Genomic DNA, 21,938 nt, shown 5'->3' on the forward strand with positions numbered 1-21,938 from the left:
GTTCCGAAACCAGCATCTTCTTTCGGATAAGAAACAGCAAAGCATTAAAGATGATAAAGAATCTAGGAAGTCATTCCAATCTATTTCTATGGGTTTTAGCACTAGGGGGATGTTCTGTGGAAGGCTTTTCTCTCTTGCTGATGCATCCCCCAAAATCTTGCTATATTAGGACCATTTCTCATTTTGTTACTGCAGCTGTTCTTGTATTCCAATGGCTCAGAAGCCAGGGTTTGTTTTTGTTTTTACTAATATAGCTTTTTGATGCAAAGAATAGAATACATATATATTCCTAATATGCAGCCTCAAGGAAATGGTACCTGGGATTTATTTGTGTGTGTGCGCGCGCACGCACACACACGTGTGTATGCATGCACAGATGTGTGGTGAGACTCCCTGCACAAAGGAGAGGAAGTAAACAACAATTTTACTGATGTCATTTATTTTGTCAGGTAGAAGAAACATTTTCCATGATGGCAATTAGAACAGCCTGTGAGTGTCTCAACACTGCTGATGTTTAAAAGGGGGGAAAGAAAAAGGAAACATTGACTAAAATATGAAAGGGGCACTGCATTAATAAGCAGATTAATATCCATAAGCAGATATGGGATTCACTCTGGACTGCTTGAACTGAATGGATTCTTCCATGAACTTCCTGCCTTCCACTCAAGCCTAACATATGCAGAGGCTTCAGAAGAATAAGAGGCCTCTAAAATGTTTCATTAATAAAGCCTCACTTGGTTGCTCTTCTAACACTGAAGATATATGGAGGTAGTCATGGGGAGGGCATCTCTACCAGCTAAATTTGGACAGAAATGTAAATGGGCAAATGCTGTGCTAGTAGAGGCAACAAAACTTTTGCCTGGATTACAAAATAGAAGTGTTAAAATTTCAGCATTTATTTTTAAAAACACTTTCTATGAAAAGGTCACAGACAGTCCTGAAAGCACTGCTGTGTAATATGTGCAAATGCAACTTCTATGCTACAAATAGTCACCAAGAAGGCATTTCTGTAGTCATACTGGAGCCTGCTCCCAACCCAACTGTTGTCGAAGGAAGTAGTCTCAAGGGCAAGAGAGGGAGATCTATGTTGTAGCAGCTAGAGGTGAAAAGTAGCTTCCTGTAACTCTCGGAACATATGAACAAACAGAAGCAGGGCATAATTTTTGTGAACCGCCCAGAGAGCTTCGGCTATTGGGCGGTATAAAAATGTAATAAATAAATAAAATAAATAAATAAATAACAGAGGTAACAACAGAACAGAGACCAGTTAAAACACATACAACAAGTGTGAAAAGGAGGTTATAGGAATGTAGGAAACTGCTTTATACCAAGTCAGACAATTGATCTTTCAAGCTTAGTATTTTCTACACCAGGGAACAACAATTTTGGTCCTCCAGATGTTCTGGCCTACAACTCCTATCCTCCCTCACTATTGGTTATGCTGGCTAGGTTTGACGGGAGTTATAGGCCAAAATATCTGGGAGGACACAAGTTGCCCACCCCTGGCCTACAGTGACTGGCAGTGGCTCTCCAGTGTTTCAGACATGGGTCTTTCCCATTCTTACCTGGAGATGCTGGGGATCTTTATATGCTAAGCATGTGCTCTACCATTACATGATGGCCTGTTTGATATGTGTTGGGAAATACTGGATGCTTGAGGCTATTATCTAAACTGAACTAAATGCTTGTAAATTCACTGACATACTTTTCATGTATGATTTCTGGAACAAGGAATTGGCGCAGAGAAGGCCTAGATACAAACTGAGTGTATGAGGCTGGCTATATGAGATGCATGGACAGAAACCAAAAGGCTTTTGCAGGATTTAGGGGAGGGGGAAGGCTCTCTCCAATTGGGGAAACTGTGGGAAATTCATAGCTTCTTATGGCATCTTGCAAACATGAGCTACTGGATTCTTTTGAGTGGGCAGATTATTGTCTAATCTATTTGCAAGAATAGTTTAGTTGCCTGGTCAAGTCTATACTCCCCCAGTTTCACTTGGGAAAATAGGCAAACATGCCAGATTAGCATTGCAGCCAACTTCTCTCTCTTCCAAGTAAAAACCTACCACACATCCGGAGCAAGATCAAATGCTTCATTTCTTACTCCTGTTACAGCTGCTCCAAAGACTGAGTTTCATTTGTCAGTAGTAGAGGCTGACCGTTTGATGTCACATGTCTACACTTAAGTGGACAGATGCACAATGAGGCGCCTATCAGATGATTCTTATCAAGGTTTATGTAGGACACCATGTGCCTAGTCTTTGCTGCTGACGATAGACAAGCTAAGGACCTCAAAATGAGCTTTTCATTCATCAAAGTCATTTTTATTTATTTCTTCCATGGTCTCTGGACAAATTCATCAAAGCATAAATTTGGGGGCAGGGAAAGTGACTTTTAAGAAATGATTCTCTCAACTTGGACACTCTCAAGATGTGGAGAGAAGTGCTTTGATGATCCCCCTATGATCCAAATGCACAAATTCTGTAATTGGAATTTGCTCCATGTTAATTGAAAGGCAAATGATTCAATGTCAGATGCTCACCCAGGAAAAATTCGAGAGCATAAGCTGTATGAGAAGCCAAAAATACCGCCAAATGGTTGTTCCTTTCTAGGGCCGCCAACACAGAAGATCTTGCTAGCAAGGAAGACTGTTTAAGAGATATGGCAAGATAAGAAAGCAACAACCTGCCAACAACACAGGCTTTTTAAAGCCTAATTTTTGAAGCTTTTGATAAAAACTTTTCAGAAACTGGTATGAGAAACATAATGGGGACTTTCTAGTTTGTGTGTGTGTGCAACTTGATAATGAAAACTGCTTGAAAAGAAAGCTTAAAAAGCTAGAAGCTACATAATTCTAAGGATAGGCTACACTGAAGGAATGTCACTTGGGCCATAGCTAGACCTAAGGTTTATCCCTGGATCGTCCAGGGGTCAAACCTGTTCATCTAGGTGACACACAGGGGATCCAGTGCTCAGGCAGGGGCGAACCCTGGATGATCCCAGGATAAACGTGGCCTTAGTCTCCTGTGACATCCAATGAGCACATTGTAACATAGGCTTTTGTTTCAAGAATAGTGAGCTCAGTGAGTTTATGAAATCCACATACTTACTAAAATCAAAGGAAGGATCCTATAGTGCAGAAATGGGGAACATGTGGCCCTCCAGAACTCAGTGGACTGCAACTCAGATCAGCCTTAGCCAGCATAGCCAATGATGAGGGCAGATGGGAATTGCAGTCCAACAACATCTGGAGGGACCACATGTTCCCCATCCCTGCTAAGGTGTTCTTATTTTACTCAGAATACCACTTTTTCATAAGTAAGCACTTAATGTTTTCCTTCTTTCACTTCTAGAATTCATATTTTCCAGTAATGTGAAGACTAATACTGGGACAGAATACTCCTAGGATAATTTTTCATACCACTGGATATGACAATGCTACTGCAACTTCTAACTTAGATCTCTTCAAATGCAAAAAGCAACTTATTCATATAATTTAGCAACTTGTACTCACAAAGTCAGAGAGGTAATAACAGGTCTTAACTACCAATAACTTTCTCTAATTCAATGGAATCCCATTTGTAGCTTGGCAGTCAAGAAGCACCTGTTAATTATGAAATGTCTTTTGCAATGTAACTTAATTAGACATAGGCCTTAGCTAGACCTAAGGATTATCCCAGGCAAATGGAAGGATCGTCCCTGCCTGCTCCCGGGATCCCCTGTGTGTTATTTGGATGCACAGGGACGATCCCGGGATATAGGTCTGGTCTAGCCATGGCCTTAGTCAATGTAACTTAACATTCTGGAGGGTAATGCCAGAACTTTCAATGTGATCGTCTCCTACGAACTCACTAGAATACCTGGCAGTGCTGTGATGAAGTCCCTCTGTAACATAGGCTTGAGGTATGAGTTGATGTGCCCATGCTGATAGTGACACATCTGGGAGATGAGATGTTCCACAAACTCCACTTGGTCGGACTCTGACCACTGCTCAAAATACTTGATACAGAGCTCCTTTTCCTTTTCATAGCTTGCAGATAGCTTCCTTTGCTTGGGTACAATCATGCTTGAAGTGCCATTGGCGAGTTTTGTCTATGGAAGGAAAGAAGAAAATGTGCAAAATGAATTTTTCAATTTGTTCACATGCTACATATGGGCCTACCTGGGTGATGGGAAAAGCAAATTCATCCAGATCTCAATTATATGTTACACAGACTAAACTGCTGCTAGGTTCCCATTTCACCATAATCAACTACTCTAGTGCACAATCCTTGTCTGCCTTTCTAACTCTTCTCTTCTAGGGCCACAATGGATTTCTGCTAAATGAACAGAAAATAGGTAAGAGATGAAAGAAGAAAAAACTTCCCACTGCTGCTGTTCAGCATGACATTTTATAAAACTATATTTTTATGGCTTTAAAGATTTATAATGTTAGATGCTCACCATGAAGCTAGCTACTGAAAGGAATTTGTGGGACAAACAAAAACTATGAACCTCCCCTGCTCTACTTTCAAGGAGCAGGACCTATTCAAAAGTTTTTGATTTTAAAATTATCAACCAAATTATAGTGTGTGTGTATCTTGATGCTGTGAGGCTATCCCATATCCCCAATAAAGCGAACTCCCAACAAATGTTATCCCCATGCTAGCAATTAAAGGTAGTTTAGCATTTGTTGTTTTTAGACTTTTCTTTCAGCAAAATAACAAAATGAAATATATCTAGGCAGGACAAGCTTATATACCTCCATGCCCTGGGGACTTCCAAGACATTAGGGTAATCAGAAGTTTAGATATTGCACATTTGTTAATAGACATAATAGTAATAGTCTTAAAAGTGATGTGTGGGGATAAAAAGAAAGAAAATCCAACAGCCTGATCCTGCAAGCCACTGCATTGAGGCTGCTCACAGGATCATGCAGTCCTGTACTACTACTGGGACCCAACCCTAACTGCATTTGAATGGATGTATGTGACAAAATAGTTTATATGTATATATAAGTGTGTGGTTTAAGTTTTGGATTTGCTGTGGCCAATTCTTTTCTTTTCAGGAAATGATAAGTGGGAGGGAGGAGTTAGAATGGTGAGCAGTGTGAATGGTGTGATCTGGTTGGTTGGTTAATTTGAAAGAGAGAGAGGGAGAGAGTAAAGGGGAGTTTGGCAGTTAGAGAGTTAGTCAGAGTTAGTGAGGTAGTGAATGAGTTTAGTAGAAGCTTGCATCAAGATAGGATTAGGAAAGCGGGTTTATAGGATTTGGAGGTGGTTAGTATTCCCTTGGAGGTGGAGGTAGATTTATATGTACAATTTAGAACAAACTTAAAGTGTCTTTTAAAATCTTTTACTTATGAATAAACTTCATTCTTATCTGGTTATTTCAACCATGTCTGCTCAGGCGTATGCATTACTTAAGTTGGACAATACACAGTCACACTCACACACAAATAAGTACTTAAAGGGAGGTTTATTATTCCCTCATTCTTTTAGAAGATAAAGAATAGGGTGGAGGCAGCGAAGGAGACGTTTAAATAAACGTCACAGAGGCTGGTGATGCCACAATGTACCAAGCAACCTTACATGGCTGAGTAAGGAAAGAACAACAGATTAACATAAAGCTCAGTATCCCTTATGTGTAAAACTCTGCACCTCGAGAACTAGAAGCTCCAGACATACCCTTACCCCTGGGAGTCAGTCTTATGCAAACATAATTGTTTTTTACATTATTCCAAATCAAATAGAAGGCATAGAAAGGTGTGCATGAATGAAAGGAGCTATAACATATTTCTGCATATTCTATCAGGATCTGCATACTACACATACAGATTCTACACTATACAAAATAAGCACACCTATGATTGGATTGCTAATGCAGTTTCAGCAACTGATTGACAAGCAAAATGTTTGGTTGGCAAACCAAGAAACACCATAGCAAAACTGGATTCTCTGTGTGTCTCTGTGGAGTCCTTTCGGTCTTTATGAAAATGATATAACCTAGTTCTTTGGCGTAGAAGTGCTGGGTTTCTCCCTGCACAAATGTTGCTGGTGATAGCCTAGCATTAAAGCACGAAGGTTGGACTCTATTGAACATTTGCCTGGAGGGATTCTGTGGCTGTTTTCACAGCAGTTCAGCTGTTTGCAGAACAGGAAAACCAATGAAACGCTGGATTAAGATTTAGATAGTTGATAAATGGTGTATTTTATAAGCCTGACCTCATTTCATTTCCCATTTCATTTGCTGCACAGCCAATCTTACAGCAGGCTGTCTTCATCCAACATGTTTTTAAAATCATTGCCTTTTGCCTTTTTATCTACACCTCTCTCAGAAACATGTGCCTTTAAAGTGTGAACACATATGAGTCAAATCAGCACCCTGCACAAGAACCAGAGTTACTATCCTATACACAAGGAAGAGCCTCATTAGAGGACCAGTCTATACTATCAACCATTTTGGGATGATTAATTGGGAAACTCAGTTAATCTCTCATCTGTTTCCATGCTGAAGTGCTAGATGAAAGAGGTCAGCATGTTCCAAGTCTACAACCCTGGGCAACTGCTTGATATAGATTTGGAATAGATATTACATCCAGATAGCTGAACTGGAGTTATCCCTTAAATAATTGGAATTCAAAGGAATCCAGCATGTTTTCAACTAATCTGTTTGCTTTTCCATGAACACAGAATGGACTAAAGATGGAGAAGTTGTTTTATCAAAATAATCTATGGAATTGTTGTGCATTTCAGCGGTGTGCAATGCTCTACTTTTAGCAAAATAAAAAGAGAGAGGGGACAGTCCTGGCCACCTAGAAAGAGGTGGTTTGTAAGGCCATTCCTAAAGAAGCCCTCCTTGGACCCAAGAGGACAAGCCCTCTCTGTCCATCTATGAGCTGATCACTATTCTTCTTTGCACTCTTTGGGTGAAGTGCTTGAGTAGGTGGTGGTGACCTTCCAACTCCATAGCATTCCTGGGTATGAATTGGCTTTTGACCCAATTTAGAAGCTGAAACTACCTTGTTCGTTCTGGTTGACAACCTCAATCAGAAGGCAGATGGAGGTATATGGCCCTGTTGATTTGAGTAGATCTCTCAGTATTTATTTATTTATTTATTTATTACATTTTTATATTGCCCAATAGCCGAAGCTCTCTGGGCGGTTCACAAAAATTAAAACCATGAGGAACATAATAAAACAACCAACAATCTAAAAACCCAAATACAAAATACAATATAAGAAGCACAACCAGGATAAAACCACATAGCAGAAATTGATATAGGATTAAAATACAGAATTAAAACAGCAAAATTTAAATTTAACTTAAATTAAGTCTTAAAATGCTGAGAAAATAAAAAGGTCTTCAGCTGGCAACGAAAAGAATACAGTGTAGGCACCAGGTGGACCTCTCTGGGGAGCTCATTCCACAGCCAGGGTGCCACAACAGAGAAATCCCTCCTCCTAGTAGCCAGAAAGAGCTGGCATCAGGGAATCTGCCAAGGCCCATGGCCCAATTACACGCCTGTGTGCTGCTACTCATCTTCCTTGCTTTTGCGGTCTGCTCACCTGGCCTTTCAAAACCAAGTAAGCAAGCAATCAGAGAAGCAAGGAAGAATGGTAGTCTCTCCATACCCTGTCCCCTCCCTCTGGAAGGTGGTCAAATTGGTCTCAGAGGAAGAAGCAATCAAACGAATGGCAGCAATATTGAAGGGAGGGGAGGGCCCCCCTTTGAAATACTTTTCCAAAGTGACCCCAAAATCTGAAACCAGCACTGCTGATGAATGAGTCAGAGTGTATTTCCCTTCAGTTCTGCAGTCCTGGGGGAACTGGACACTGGGATGTTGCAGCCCCTGCCTCTCAGGAAGAACATCACAGCAAGGAGAAAACCAGCCATGGTACCCTTTCTAGATCATCTGTCATTGATGATGGGGGAAGGCATCTGTTCTGCATCTGTTCCAGGGTTGCGCTCCTAATCAACAGATCACTTCCAGGAAATCAGGCCATGTGAACTTTTACTTCTGTAGCGCTTTATCTTGTCCTCCATGTTGTTTAACATCAATGTGAAACCACTACGACAGATCATCCATCAATGTGGAGTGAGGTTTCATCATATGCAGATGGCACCCAACTCTACTACTTCCCCCCTAACTAATCCAAGTGAGGCAGAGGATGTTTTGAACAAGAGTCTAGAGTCAGTAATGAAATGGATAAGGGTTAATAAACTGAAACTAGATCCAAGCAGGATGGAGGTATTGTTGTTAGGTGAATTGAACTGCTCTGGATGGAGTTGCACTCCCCATTAAATTTCAGGTTTTCAGCTTGGGGATGCTTAGGTTGAATTTGTAGCCTGGAGAGCCACTGTCCAACTCTGATTGATACCCCTGCTGAGCTCTCTCCTGGGAAGGAATGACCTCACCATGGTTATTAGGACCAACCAAAATTCAGGGTTGATACCTCTGATAGGCAGTTCTACAGAACATATGAACAAGGAAAAACAGTAAGCAGCAGTTTTCCACTAAGAAATCATGACATGCTTTGTACGTGTAGGGATTTCCTCAGGATCACAATTTTTGAACACTTGTTTACAAAGTCATATGAGTAAACCTTGCTCTTAATGTAGAGACTCCATCTTCTTCTATCTCCATGCTTATTTTGCTCCTCTTCCTTGCCCCATGTGCCGTTTTCTTGTATAACCAAAAATCAAACTCACCATTTACATTGCTGCATACTCTGCTCAGAATTGAGAATGAAGGAATGAACAGAGATCATAATTATACTTGATAGAGAAAGAGAGAGAGAGAGAGAGAGGGAGGGAGGGGTATAGTGATTTGAAGAGAGATCTGGGACTGGAAATACCCCATTTGGTTACAGGTTGTTCAGTTTGAAGCTCTGGGCAAGTCATTTCAGCCCTCTCTGCTTCAGTTTATCGAAGGTGCTAGGTAATTTCTAGGCAGTATAACTCTTTATGACTACAAAAAATCATCTCTACTCCTATACCTACAAACTTCACTGCCTGTCCTTTAATCTCTACAAAAGCTGTAAAGCACAGCTTTCCCCCTTCTAAACCATTCAGTTAAAAATATTTTAAGCATCTGTTGAAGTCTAGGAAAACCAAAAACAATCAACAAAAAAGACAAGAATCAAGTAGTTATTCCTTTATTGAGGCAGGGAGGAAGAAAACTTACAACTAACAGCAATAGAATTTATTAGGTTTTTGAGAAACCCATTGATGACTAACCATCCCCAATTCTGAGTAGATCTTTTCAACTTATACAAGTAAAAGAAAAAAACTGCTGCAGTGCTGAAAAACACACTAACACACCAACTACATGCAGTAGTGGCAAACCTATGCTTTTAAAAGCAGATCGGTCCATTCATGTGTAAAAGGAGAAGATGGTAGATGCAATCTAAATGGCCAACTGAGCATGGGGTAAGAATGCTGAACCTTCCCTCACCTACAACCCCACCCCCCAGCTCCTCTCCACAAGCAATGGCAGCTGGTGGGGTGGTGTAGATGATTGAAAGAGGCAGTTGCTCCTGAGTGATGCAAGAGGGTGAAGGGACTCAATGATCACACAGATGGGTGTCAGCCACATGGCAGCAGTGGAGGTGGGGAATGGCTGGAAGCTGCTCAGCAGTGGTGGCTTCTTACCCCCGGCTGTGGTTTCTCCCACCTGGGCTTACTAGTAAGATACAAATACAGCTAGTAGAAAGTGGACCGCAGGAGTAAGTGCAGTAAGGATGGGGGCTTCAGCACTCTCTGGCTGTGCAGACTTCCCCTCACTTTACAGTTAAATGGGGCAGACCCATGTTTCAAGATATGAGTCTGCTACCATCATGTGTAGTTTGTACCTCAGAAATATGGCATGTAATTGCCAGCTTGAAAGTTTGGAACATTATTGTGATGAGGATGATGGATCATTTGCCTCCGTACCAAAGACCACCATAATCTATAGGCAGTACAGACATCTTACATTAGTAGAACCTCCACAAGTTGGTTCCTCCAAAAGCAGCCCTTTGCTTACCAGTTCCCTGCTTCAATATCTAATGCAAGACAAACCCATAGGTCTAAGATATCCTTGCAATGGAATATTCTGTCCAGCTTATTAGAAGTTGTCTTTACAAAATGCAGTCTTGTGTTGCTGAAGTCTCTCAGGGATGCCTTCTGGAGATAAATCGAACAGTCCTGAACACAAGGGCATTCTATTGATCTCAAAGAGGACACAAGATGTTTCTGCTGAGCTGTCTATTGCAAGATCCTTTAGGTACAGTAGTTAATGGGCACACCATATTATATGTACAGTGAAGGTGAGGCTAAGATAAAAAGGAGGAATCAGCTTTCCTAGTGGTAAAATTCACAATGATTTTCTGTCTCTACAACATAGGCTATGGTTAAAATAGAATAAAAGATATAACCCTTGGCTTACTGGACACTGCTCAAGCTCCAGAGTAGCCTGTGAAGTTTTCCTTGGATCCAGAAAAACAGTCTCCCACATTATACACTGCTTTATGTTTAAGTGAGGAAAGCTTTGAATGCCATTTGGGTGGTGCAAAATATATATTAAAGCTTTGCTGGAAGTATGCAAGCATTTCCATGAGCTTAACATGATTGCCCAATTGTGGCCAATAGCTGCATCAGCTGGTAATTAGCCAGCACTTGGTGGGAAGGGTTAAGTCCAAATGCTTCCCCTGTTATGGCTCCAGGATGTGTAGGAGGTGTAATGGGAATTGCTGTAATGCAAGTTCTGTAGGCAGCTTAAACCTACACTACATACCAAGAGATAAATTGTACAAGAGATAAACCATCCTCATTGGATAAGCAAAAACTGAACAAGAAGAAACTGTGGCCAGCTACTTTAGCAACAACTATATATCGGATCATGAAATCTAATCTCAGAGTAAATAGTGCAAAAAAGAAACTCAAATAAGAAAAGAAAAAAGTATCAAAACTATGTTACAACATGGTATACAGGAATAATATGTAGAACTTTTTACAATTTTATACAGCGTTGTTTTGTACTGTGCTTAGATTTTTTTTGTAATGTAAGAGATTCCTAAATATTGTTAAATAAATAAATAATATAGTAGACTCACAGTTAAATTAAAGGAAAGGTGTGTGTGTAGGTTCAGAACAGGAAAGCTCTGTGTAACCATTGCTCTGCTGGGGCTTCAAGTCAACACCAATAATGAAAATGGTATTTTAACATATTTCATAGAAATTTGCTAGGGCTTTATGCAGTGTTTAAAGGTTATTGAACCACAAGGTCATGCACTGTATTTGGCAACCATCTAGGTCATCAGAGCCTAGGAAGTAATTCATTCCCACATTACACAGTTGACTGTAAGATCCCCCTGTAAATGATCATGTACCTGAGAACAATTCTGGCTACAAGATGTAGTGATGGCCACCAATCTGGATGGCTTTAAAAGAGGATTGGATAAATTCCTGGAGGCAAAGGCTATCAATGGCTACTAGCCCAGATGGTTGTGTGCTATCTCCAGTATTCGAGGCAATAAGCCTGTGTGCACCAGTTGCTGGGGAACATGGGCAGGAGGGTGCTGTTGCACCATGTCCTGCTTGTTCATCCCTGGCCGATGGCTGGTTGGCCACTGTGCGAACAGAGTGCTGGACTAGATGGACTCTTGGTCTGATCCAGAATAGCACTTCTTTTGTTATTATGTTCTTACTGGGGCAAAAATAATGTACTCCTTGATATATAATAAGTAGTCTATTTAACTGATCACATCGGAGTATTCCGAGTGACTCTAGCTTTTGCTTCCTCCGTATTTGGCCCAGTTCTGCTGTGGAGCAGTGCAATGTGATAAGATTCACCAAAAAAAGATAGCATTGCTGACTGACTCTTAAGCACAACATATAATGCAGAGATGTATCACTATGGAAAACTACTTTTGCTAGTTATCTCTTGGCAAGAGAACCCATGAACAAACACTCAGTACACACTTCAGGCTTGCATCCTTGGGATGGGAGATTGTGGGTTTGACACTGAATATATGCTGCTGCCTTATACTGAGTCAGACCATTGCTCCAACTAGCCCAGTACCCTCCCAGGTCTCTTTCCTACCACATGCTTCCTGATCCTTTAAACTGGAGATGCCAAGGACTGAACCTGAAACCTTCCACATGCAGAATATATACTCTATTGCTGAAGTATGGCCCCGATCACCCACCTCCCCATTCCACATTATTTGATTGCAATAATCTTCCATCTCCCATTTTCGACTTCGTTCTGCAGCCACAGCATTTAACTAGGCAAGGTCAAGCCTGTATCCACATATGCTGCTGACTGCAGCAACTACAAGGTTGTGCATACATGGAAGTGCAGCAGGACTGGGACCCAGGTGTTCCAGCCATGCCACTATCTTGTAAGGCTATCATATGATACCACTGTGGAACAGCTATCTATACAAATGCTGAGCAGTACCGGCACCATCGGCAAGCAGACAGTGCCCAGTGCTAGCTTTGAGGCCCAGTTAAAGCTTTGCCAGTCTTCTGCTCTCAATGTCAATATCAGGGTCAGAAAGAACCACTCAACCCTCCCCTGTACTTATCATCTATAGCTGCTGCTGTTCCCCACTGGTAAACATGCTGATCTTTACAGAGCCACCTTAACAGAATTTTTGGTTGGGCCCAAGTGAAGGGAATTGGGGGAGGGGGGAAAGGAAGAGAGGACATAATGTTTAATTATAAGAAATGATTGAAATAGGCACAGACATACCCCGGGTGCCTCTGCACTGCAGCAAGCTCTAAACTTGTTATCGTTAATGGTTTAAATTTCACTGTGCTAATCATTTCAGGACACAAGCCTTTCTTGATAATCTAATGAATTATTCCAACATCCTTCAGCAAAAAAAAAATCCTCCATGACAGCACTAATTACAAGACGTTTTCCCAGTGCTTATGTAAAATATGACAGAGCAGCAGCTTAGGGAATTGCAAAAAAACTGCTTCTAATTTCCACTGAGAAACTGACAAACACCTCTCTTGCATCTCTCCCAGCTCTCAAGTAAGATTTAACTTTCTCATTTAGTTAATTACCGAGTGAGGATCATCATTTTCCCGGATCGGAGCGGCACAGAGCCTTTATCGTGTTAACTTGTGAACTTGATCGATGGCTGCTGCTAAAACTTAATAACTTCACCCCCTGGCAAATTGTAAGATAAATATAATAGGAGAAACTCTGACAGTAAAAACCTGCCAGAAATGAGTGCTGTGTTTATGTTTCTTTGCAGGCAGCAAAAAAACAAAACAAAAAAAAACCACCCAACAAAATAGCGACAAAAAAACCCAACCAACAGCTTATTATTGGGTGTGTGTTACTTATATTTAAAAGACTCCAGGCAGTTAATTTTCTGTGTACTGTTCAAACTTTGCTGGGAAGATAAAAGGTATTGGGGACATCACCAAAGCAAAGGAAGAACATGAAGAAAGAGGGCAGGGGGGAGAAGGAGAGCATGTGAGGATAGGAAGACTAAGTCCCGGGGTGTGGGGGTGGAGTGGGAAGAGAAAATATTGAAAAGAGAACTTGCAGTCAAATCAACTTCCTTAGCATTGCTTTGCGGTTTAGCAACCAATGAACCACAACATGAAGCAGATTAGCTGGCCTTCTGAATATAAAAGGTTGTTCAACCTATAGAGGGCAATTTGAAGTGCAGCAAGAGAAGGGCATCAGAATCTTGGTGTGGGCAAGTCATGCTAACCAAAAATACCAGAGCCCAAGGCCTTTCATGTAGACTTACAATATGACTAGTATCACATGGTAGCAGACTGTACACACTATTAGGGGATGGGAGGAACCATGTGCCTCTCTCCCTCCCTCTCTCTCTCTCGCTCATGGGATGACCTTGGAAAGTCACTCACTCACAGCCTAGCTTACCTTGCAAGATTGTTGTGAGTGCAACATTAGATCATCACCTGAAAGAGAAGCAGGAGGCAACGAGATGGACTTCATCCAGCAAATTGCCAGTGGAGAGAGGGCTGCAGCAAGGGCTCATAGACTGAAATGATCCTGGGATATGATGGGGTGCAGGATTTTTCAGGAATGTGAAGCAGTCACTCACTTATAAAGGAGAAAGTAAAAACATACTAACAGATACAGCACCGTGGTGTGTCTGGTGATCTCAGGGTCAGGAGTTGGAAAACAGGTTTTGCCCCCTCTCAACTGTGTCTCATCGGGCAGCCTGTTGTCTTTCCCCATTCAATTCAATGGGAGCTAGTGAGAGTCAAGCCAGCTGCTATCCTCAAATCCCTTACTGTGTTTTCATGCTTTTTATGTTTTTAAACTTTGTATATTTGTTTTAATGTTTACTGTTTTTAACTTTTTTAAACTGCCCAGAGACCTTCGGCTATGAGGCAGTATATAAATGCAATAAATAAATAAATAAATAAATATTAAACCACATATCTTCATCTGCAAAGTGAACTGCTTTAAGTCAAGGCGATTTATATCATTGATTTAAATGAACACACCTTAAATTAAGTTTCCAATTTTCTAATTCATACTTTTCCTGAACAAGCTCACATACTAATTAACTGCTATAACAAATAAGACATATCTGTTTGCAACGTAGAAGCTTTATACTAGTGATGTCACTGAATTTTGCAGTGCTCCAGTTTGGAATATGGATTTGACACACTAGCAAAGCACATCAGGATTCCCAATAGGGCCTCACCCCCACCCCCACCCTGTCCTCAAGAGTTCTCACTGGTCAGAATCGTAACCAAAGCCAGAAAAGAACCCTCAACCCCATTCTCCCGCTACTTCACTTACCTCACTGCGGCAGAGAAGGAGAGAGGTCTTTCCCACTCCCTCTTCCTCTCTGCCCCAGCACTTGAAATGCTGCCATGGCAGCATTGCCAGAGACATTGCTCTAGCTGTTTTTCAAGTTGGGGTGGTGAAGAAGGAAGGGCCTTCCTCCCCAACAGCAGCTGCCACACCCAAGTGAAAGGGTTCAGGAAGGAGGGATTAAGACCCCACTGTCAACATGGGGCCACATTCAGTTCAGACATGGAATTAATAATCAAGTTGTTTTCTTTAAAATAAAATGTTAAAAAAATTGGTTTGTCAAACCCAATTCTGAATTGAACCACAGGAGCAGGATGGGGGGTTCCACTCATCACAACTTTGAACTAATCAGGAGCATAATTCAAAACCTCGGGTCATGCCTTTTGAACGATAGAATTTAAACTTGCTTAAAGGAGTAGTTCTAAAATTCATAGCTTCTATTTGGTTTTCTCTTTGCATCTTTAAGGGCACTAAACAAGTTCACTTACTTGACAACTAAGTTCCTAGACCTTTCATGAAGCAACAGCTTGTGGTTCCTGGGTAAAACAGTATTTCTTCATGACAGGGAGACCAAAATGTTCATGATGCTCAGTCAACAGAGTCTAAATGTTTATGACTTGAACAATATACACGTTTTATAATGCTTGACTTCAGAACTCACATTTCTGGACATTCTTTTATACAGAAGAGAATGGGCATGATTCAGGCAAAATTATTATTTTTATTTATTTATTTATTACATTTCTATACCATCCGACAGCCAAAGCTTTCTAGGTGGTTCGCAACAATTAAACCCCAATAGTTTCAATAAAAGAGAAAAAGATGTTGCTTGAGTACTTCCGACTGAAACCAATGGGACTTAGAAGTACTTAATTTTGCCTGGATCTTGCCCAATGTGTTTGACAGCAGCCCATGGATTCAGTTTTAAGATATTCTGAGTATAGATTTTAAATATGTTTGTATTGCATTCCAGTATCATTGAAACCAGCCTGCCATCTTGAGCTTGCTTGCTTTGGTGGTAGTGTGATAGAATCTTGGGAACTGACTTTTAAGAGCATGCCAGAGAGAGAAGGAAAGGAATGTTGAGAACTATTTTTCATCTAGATAATAACTATTTTTCATCTAGATCCTTTCCCCCTTTCCTGGCCTCTTTCTCTTAATTGTTAGAAGCCAGAATGATAGTGTAATCTCAGTATAGTCTCCCCTTCACGTAAGGGGCCAAAAGCATCTTTTTTAATTTACAGGTGGTTTTTTTCAGGATTCTTAATACAACATAAGGGTTGGTATGACTCTGTTACATCCCCACTTTTAACCATTAAACTCCAGAGTTGGTAAGCATTATATTGAGAGAGAGAGAGAGAGAGAGAGAGAGAGAGAGAGAGTTTAAAGGAAGTATCCATCCCCTGGACCTTTCTACTATATCCAAGAATGCCTGAAATGTTTTACTTCTGACTTGGGGAGCCTTACTGGGACAGAGCTTGAGACTCATTATTAGTATTGTAGTCTGAACACACTACAGGGTGTTAACAGAATCAGCTCCTTAAAGGTAACACTACCATACCTCAAAAGATTTAGGCCAAAAAGATGCTTTTAATTCTCACCTTTACTGCATTAATTTATCTTGCTAACATGTGAGTTGACAGACTCAAAGAAACAACACTACCTTTTCAAGTTCATTTATTTTTATTTCTGAAGCTCAGTTTGGAAGCAACAAATTCCTGTCTACCTCCCTCTAACAGCCCAGCTTGTGCAAATTTATTCCAGGAGGTTAATTGATGAAGGGCTTGCTCAACCAGTGCTGAATCACCCTTTCCATATTGTGAGCTCATTGAAACTTGTGAAAATCTATTGCAACTTAGAAGTAAATCACCTAAAAATGTCAAAACAACCACAATGAAAGGATGCCAAAGACTTCATTACTATTTATTTCAAAAAGTAAATTCAAAAAGACTCATTGATGCTAACCTCATTCCCTGTACCCAAAGTCCTAATTATTCTGTACCCATATGTGGCTTCTATTATGCAACAAGAATGTTGACAAAAGATGCATCACAATGACAGGCTTGTGGAATTGTGCTAAAATGAGCAGCAGCTCTGGTCGCTTTAAACCAGGGATGAGGAAATTGTGGTGCTCCAGGTGTTTTGGCCTACAACTCCGATCAGCCCTAGCCAGCATAACCAATGGTGATGTATCATAGGAACTGTAGGCCAAAACATCTTGAGGACCACAACTTGCCACCCCTGCTTTAAATGATAAGGGCACCCTGCATGGGTAGCAAGAGCTGGACAATATGAAAGCTTTGGCCTTCATTTTTTAAAAAACAAGTTTTAGCCCACATGTTTGTAGGGGGGAAAACAGAAATCTTTTGTATCATGCCTATGACTAACTCATTCTTTTTGTCAACAATGCCAAATTCTAAAATATTATTTCTCAAAATCAACTCACTTTTCCATTATTTACTTTCAATACACACACACACACACACACACCCCTAACAAAAACCTGGAATTCCACTCAAGTAGAAAGAGGAGCGTGACAGACTGCAAGTTCAAAACACAAGATATGGCTGCCCCAAGAAAGGGATGAGCATCTTGATTCAGCGCTATTTACAGTGCAATCCTATACATGTTTACTTTGAAGTAACTCCCACTGAGTTTAACACAGCTGACCCCCATGTAAGCATGTAGGTGACTCTCTCTTGAGAGGCACAGAAGCACCCATTTGTTGACCAGATCTTTCATCTCGACATGTATGCTGTCTCCCAGGTGCCCAAATCAGAAACGTGCTGGAGAGACTGATAAGGCTTGTTGGACCTGCTGATCATAGAGCCTTTCTACATGATCTCCAATGTATCAAGAGTAACTTCATGGCTTTGGGGAGGAGGTTGAAGGATCTTGGGCCCCAGGTAGTGTTCTCATCAATACTTCCCATTGAAGGCAAAAGTCCATCAAGAGAAAGGATTTTTTTCAAGTGAACTTATCGCTGTAACATTGGTACAAGCAGCAAAGGTTTGGGTTTTTCAACAATGGTACAATCTTCAGGGATGAGGGGTTGCTTTGCAGAGATGGAATTTATAAAGCAGACCACTTGCAAGCATCTTGAAGACAATGCTTTGATTGCTAAAAGTCAGCATGGCTTTGTCAAAAATAGGTCATGAGAGACAAATCTTGTCTCCTTCTTTGATAGGGTAACAACTTTAGTGGACAAAGGGAATGTTGTGGACATAATCTACCTCGATTTCAGCAAAGCTTTTGACAAGCTTTTGACATTCTCATTGACAAACTGTTAAAAGTTTGGCTTGGATGGTACTACAGTAAGGTGGGTCCACAACTGGCTGGCTAACTGCACTTAGAGAGTCAGCATTAATGGCTCTACATCACATTGGAGAGCAGTAACTAGCGAGGTACCATAGGATTCTGTCTTGGGACCAGTATTATTTAACATTTGTTTTAATGGCCTGGATGATGGGATTGATGGGCTTCTTATCAAATTTGTGAATGACACAACACTGGGAGGTCTGGCCAACACCCATGATGACAGACTGAAACTGCAATCTGATGTGAACAGGCTGGAAGACTGGGCTGAGAGGACCAAGTTGTCCTTTAACAGGGAGAAATGTAAGGTATTACACTTAGAGAGCAAAAATGTAGGTTACACATACAATATGGGGGGTTCATGGCTTGGGAGCACTACATCAGAGAAGGATTTGGGTGTGGTCGTCGACAGCAATCTGAACATAAGTCAGCAGTGTGAGATAGCCGCTAGAAGGACTAACACAGTTTTGGGCTGCATTAGAAGAAGCATTGTATCAAAGATGCATGAAGTCCTTCTTCCTCTTTACTCAGCATTAGTGAGACCACACCTGAAGTACTGTGCATGATTCCGGGCACCACATTTCCAGAAGGACATTGACAGGTTAGAACAGGTTCAGAGGGAAACAAAGATGATAAAAGAACTTGAGGACATGCCATATGAGGGACAGGCTGAAGGAACTTGGAGATAAGGAGACTGAGGGCAGACATGTTAGCAGTGTTTAGGTACATAAAAGGGTACCACAGGGAGGATGGTCAAGAACTATTTTCCATGGCCACAAAAAAGAGGAACCAAAATAATAGGTATAAGTTACAGCTACCTAGATTTTGATTAAATATAAGGAAAAATTTCCTGACAATAAGATCTGTACAACAGTGGAACACTCTACCTATGGAGGGTGTAGGTTCTCCAACTCTGGAGGATTTTAAGAAGAGGCTGGACAGCCATTTCTCATGGATGGTTTAATTGGTTCTACTGCACAATGCAGAGGGTTGAACTAGATGATCCTTCCACAATTCTATAATTCTATGTATAGGATTTCAGACTTATACTACAGTAACCCGGACCCTTAGATAGGAATTTTTAGATTTAAACACAAAAACATTTTAATATGTTGATTTAGATAAACAGAGAGTTGAAGAATGAACTACATTTCTTTGCCATGTTCACTCCCCACCAAAAAATCTTTGCTGTAATATATTCAGAAGTATATCTTGAAATAGATGAGGACTAATAACACTCATTTTTAAAACAAGCCAGAAGTCATGCGGTTCAAACAAATATCCATGAGCTGCTTAAAATATTTATTGGCAAAACACATCCTTCAGGGCTTTTGAGTCATCATATTGAGAGACTGGAGATGCAATCCTATGCATGATTAGACAGAAAAAAGTCCTACAACTCCCACCATTCCGCAACCATTCATGCTGGCTGGGGAATGCTGGGAGTTGTAGGATCCCCCCTCCCCGTCTAAAGGTGCATAGAACTAGGGGTGTGCACGGACTCCCTGCTCCGCTTCTCTTCCAGATCCGCGATTTGTGGATCGGGCTGCTCCGCTCCGCCCCCGCTCCGCCTATGTCCGCTCCGCTCCGCTGCGGAGCTCTGGATCCGGATCGGAGCTCCGTTTTCCCCCCCCCATAGGCTTGCATTGAAAGCTAAAAAAGTATACAACTTTTTTTCTGTTAAAGTTAGAAACCTCAAGTTTGGCACCATGACACCTCATGGGGGTATACACACGCACACCAAGTTTCAAGCCAATCCCATCATCCCCTGATTTTGGGGGAATTTTTGAAAATCGGACACCCCATTCACACCCCTTTCGATAGCTCCGTCAATTTGCACATTAGAAACCACAAACTCGGCACCATGATAGCTTATCCAGGGATACACATGCACGCCAAGACTCAAGGCAATCCCATTATCCCCTGATTTTTGGCGGGGCTCTAACCTTTTAACTCACCCCAAATCAAGTCCCATTTTACAACTACATCAATTTGCACGTCAGAAACCTCACCTTTGGTACCATGACAGCTAATCCATGTGTCCACATGGATGCCAAGTTTCAAGCCAATCCCATATCCCCTGATTTTTGGGGAATTTTTGAAAATCGGGCACCCCATTCACACCCCTTTCGATAGCTCCGTCAATTTGCATGTTAGAAACCTCAAACTCGGCACCATGATAGCTTATCCAGGGATACACATGCACGCCAAGATTCAAGGCAATCCCATCATCCCCTGATTTTTGGCAGGGCTCTAACCTTTTAACTCACCCCAAATCAAGTCCCATTTTACAACTACGTCAATTTGCATGTCAGAAACCTCACCTTCGGTCCCATGACAGTTTACCCATGTGTCCACATGGATGCCAAGTTTCAAGCCAATCCCATCATCCCCGGATTTTTGGGGAATTTATGAAAGTCGGACACCCCAGTATCTGCGGACAGCTCAATGGGCCCATTTCAAAGGAAATCCCAACATGCCATGACTTGGGGAGTAGAGATAAACCTAAATATGAATCTTCTTCTACACTTGAAAAATGTATTTGGAACTTCCAAAAGTCTAAGTGAGCGCAGGAAGGACTTCTCCCCTGAGTCAAAGCAAGACACACAAAAACCAAACCATCCCTGCGAGGTGGGCAGGGGAGGAGGGAGGGAAGGCAGGCAGGCAGCAGACATTTCTGGGGGCACAAGGAAGTGAGCCAAGGATAGTTTCAAAGCCAGCAATGCATATAAAATGGAATAAATAAATAAATAAACAAAGGAGGGGTGGAATTAAAAGAAGCAGTGTTGCTGAATAAACAACAAGAAGAATTTTTTTAAAAAGGCTATATCTGTCTTTTACCAGTAAGAGGGGAGTGGACGTGCCCAAGAGGAGGGGGAATCATCTGCCAATTTGACTGGTCCTGTCTAGGTACAGTCTTTAAGAAGCAAACGATCACTTCAACTCATGATAGGCATTCACTCCAGTGATTTACCTTTGGAGGGCTCTGATGGCCCTCCAAGGACAGGAGAGTGCACAGGGCACGTCCTTGTCCTAGGGGAGCTCATCCCCTTGGACCACATCTATTCAGTTGTTCCCCAAAGTTAGGGTGGGTAGCAGTGCTGTGCTTTTTCTATCTCTTATTATTGGCTTAGTATATGATTTCAGGTTGTGTTTGTGCATTTGGTGGGGCTACTGTTTTAAAAAACACTGGGAAAAGTCCGTTCAGACTAAGAAAGAGAAGTTCCCAGAATCCCAAGTTACCCATTTTGCCTATCCCCTCCTCCAACTTTGGGATCATGTGATCATGACCGGGAGTTGACTCTGCCCCTCAGCCCTTCGAAAAAGGTATTTTCCCGCTGTTTTACCCGATTTTTCCAAAAATTCTAGCAAGCGAACCGCAGCACGCAGAGACCTGAGAGTAGGCTCAAAATGACCCCCAGCCACGACTCTAAGCACACGAACTTTCAGAAAGATAGCTTTAAAAACAACACAGTTATCCCCTATTCTTTTTCGCAATGCAATCCTATGGGCGAAATTTTTCAAAATGGCGATCGGATCGGTCCACGAAAAGAGAAGCGCTCCACGTATGGGCACTTCTCTTCGCCGTGCTTCTACGGGTCCCCAGTCCGCTTCTACTCCGCCTCTGGGCAAGGCGGAGCAGGCCAATTCGCTTCTGATTCTCCGCTTCTAATCAGAGCGGAGCACATCCCTACTGCATCCTAATCTTTGTTGCAGTCTGCAGTAGGCTACAGTTCAAGAATAGTAGAGAGTTTCTCCAGCAACTACTGAAAATGCCTGCCTGCCACAGAAGAGCAGTGTCTTTCCCACATTGCTAAACAGTATACAGGAAAAAGAA

General features: G+C 41.6%; 1 protein-coding gene across 8 annotated transcripts in view; it reads right to left on the reverse strand.

The window, feature by feature from the left end:
• Positions 1–21,938, reverse strand: part of BTRC (beta-transducin repeat containing E3 ubiquitin protein ligase) — a 158,885-nt gene that overhangs the window by 34,430 nt on the left and 102,517 nt on the right. For all 8 annotated transcript variants that reach the window (XM_063132535.1, XM_063132530.1, XM_063132537.1 and 5 more), the window contains one exon: positions 3,861–4,092. In XM_063132535.1, coding sequence (XP_062988605.1) covers positions 3,861–4,092 — 232 coding nt within the window. The remainder of the gene's footprint in view (positions 1–3,860; positions 4,093–21,938) is intronic.

The sequence above is a fragment of the Elgaria multicarinata genome, chromosome 8 (genome assembly GCF_023053635.1).
Source record: "Elgaria multicarinata webbii isolate HBS135686 ecotype San Diego chromosome 8, rElgMul1.1.pri, whole genome shotgun sequence".
Lineage (NCBI taxonomy): Eukaryota > Metazoa > Chordata > Lepidosauria > Squamata > Anguidae > Elgaria > Elgaria multicarinata.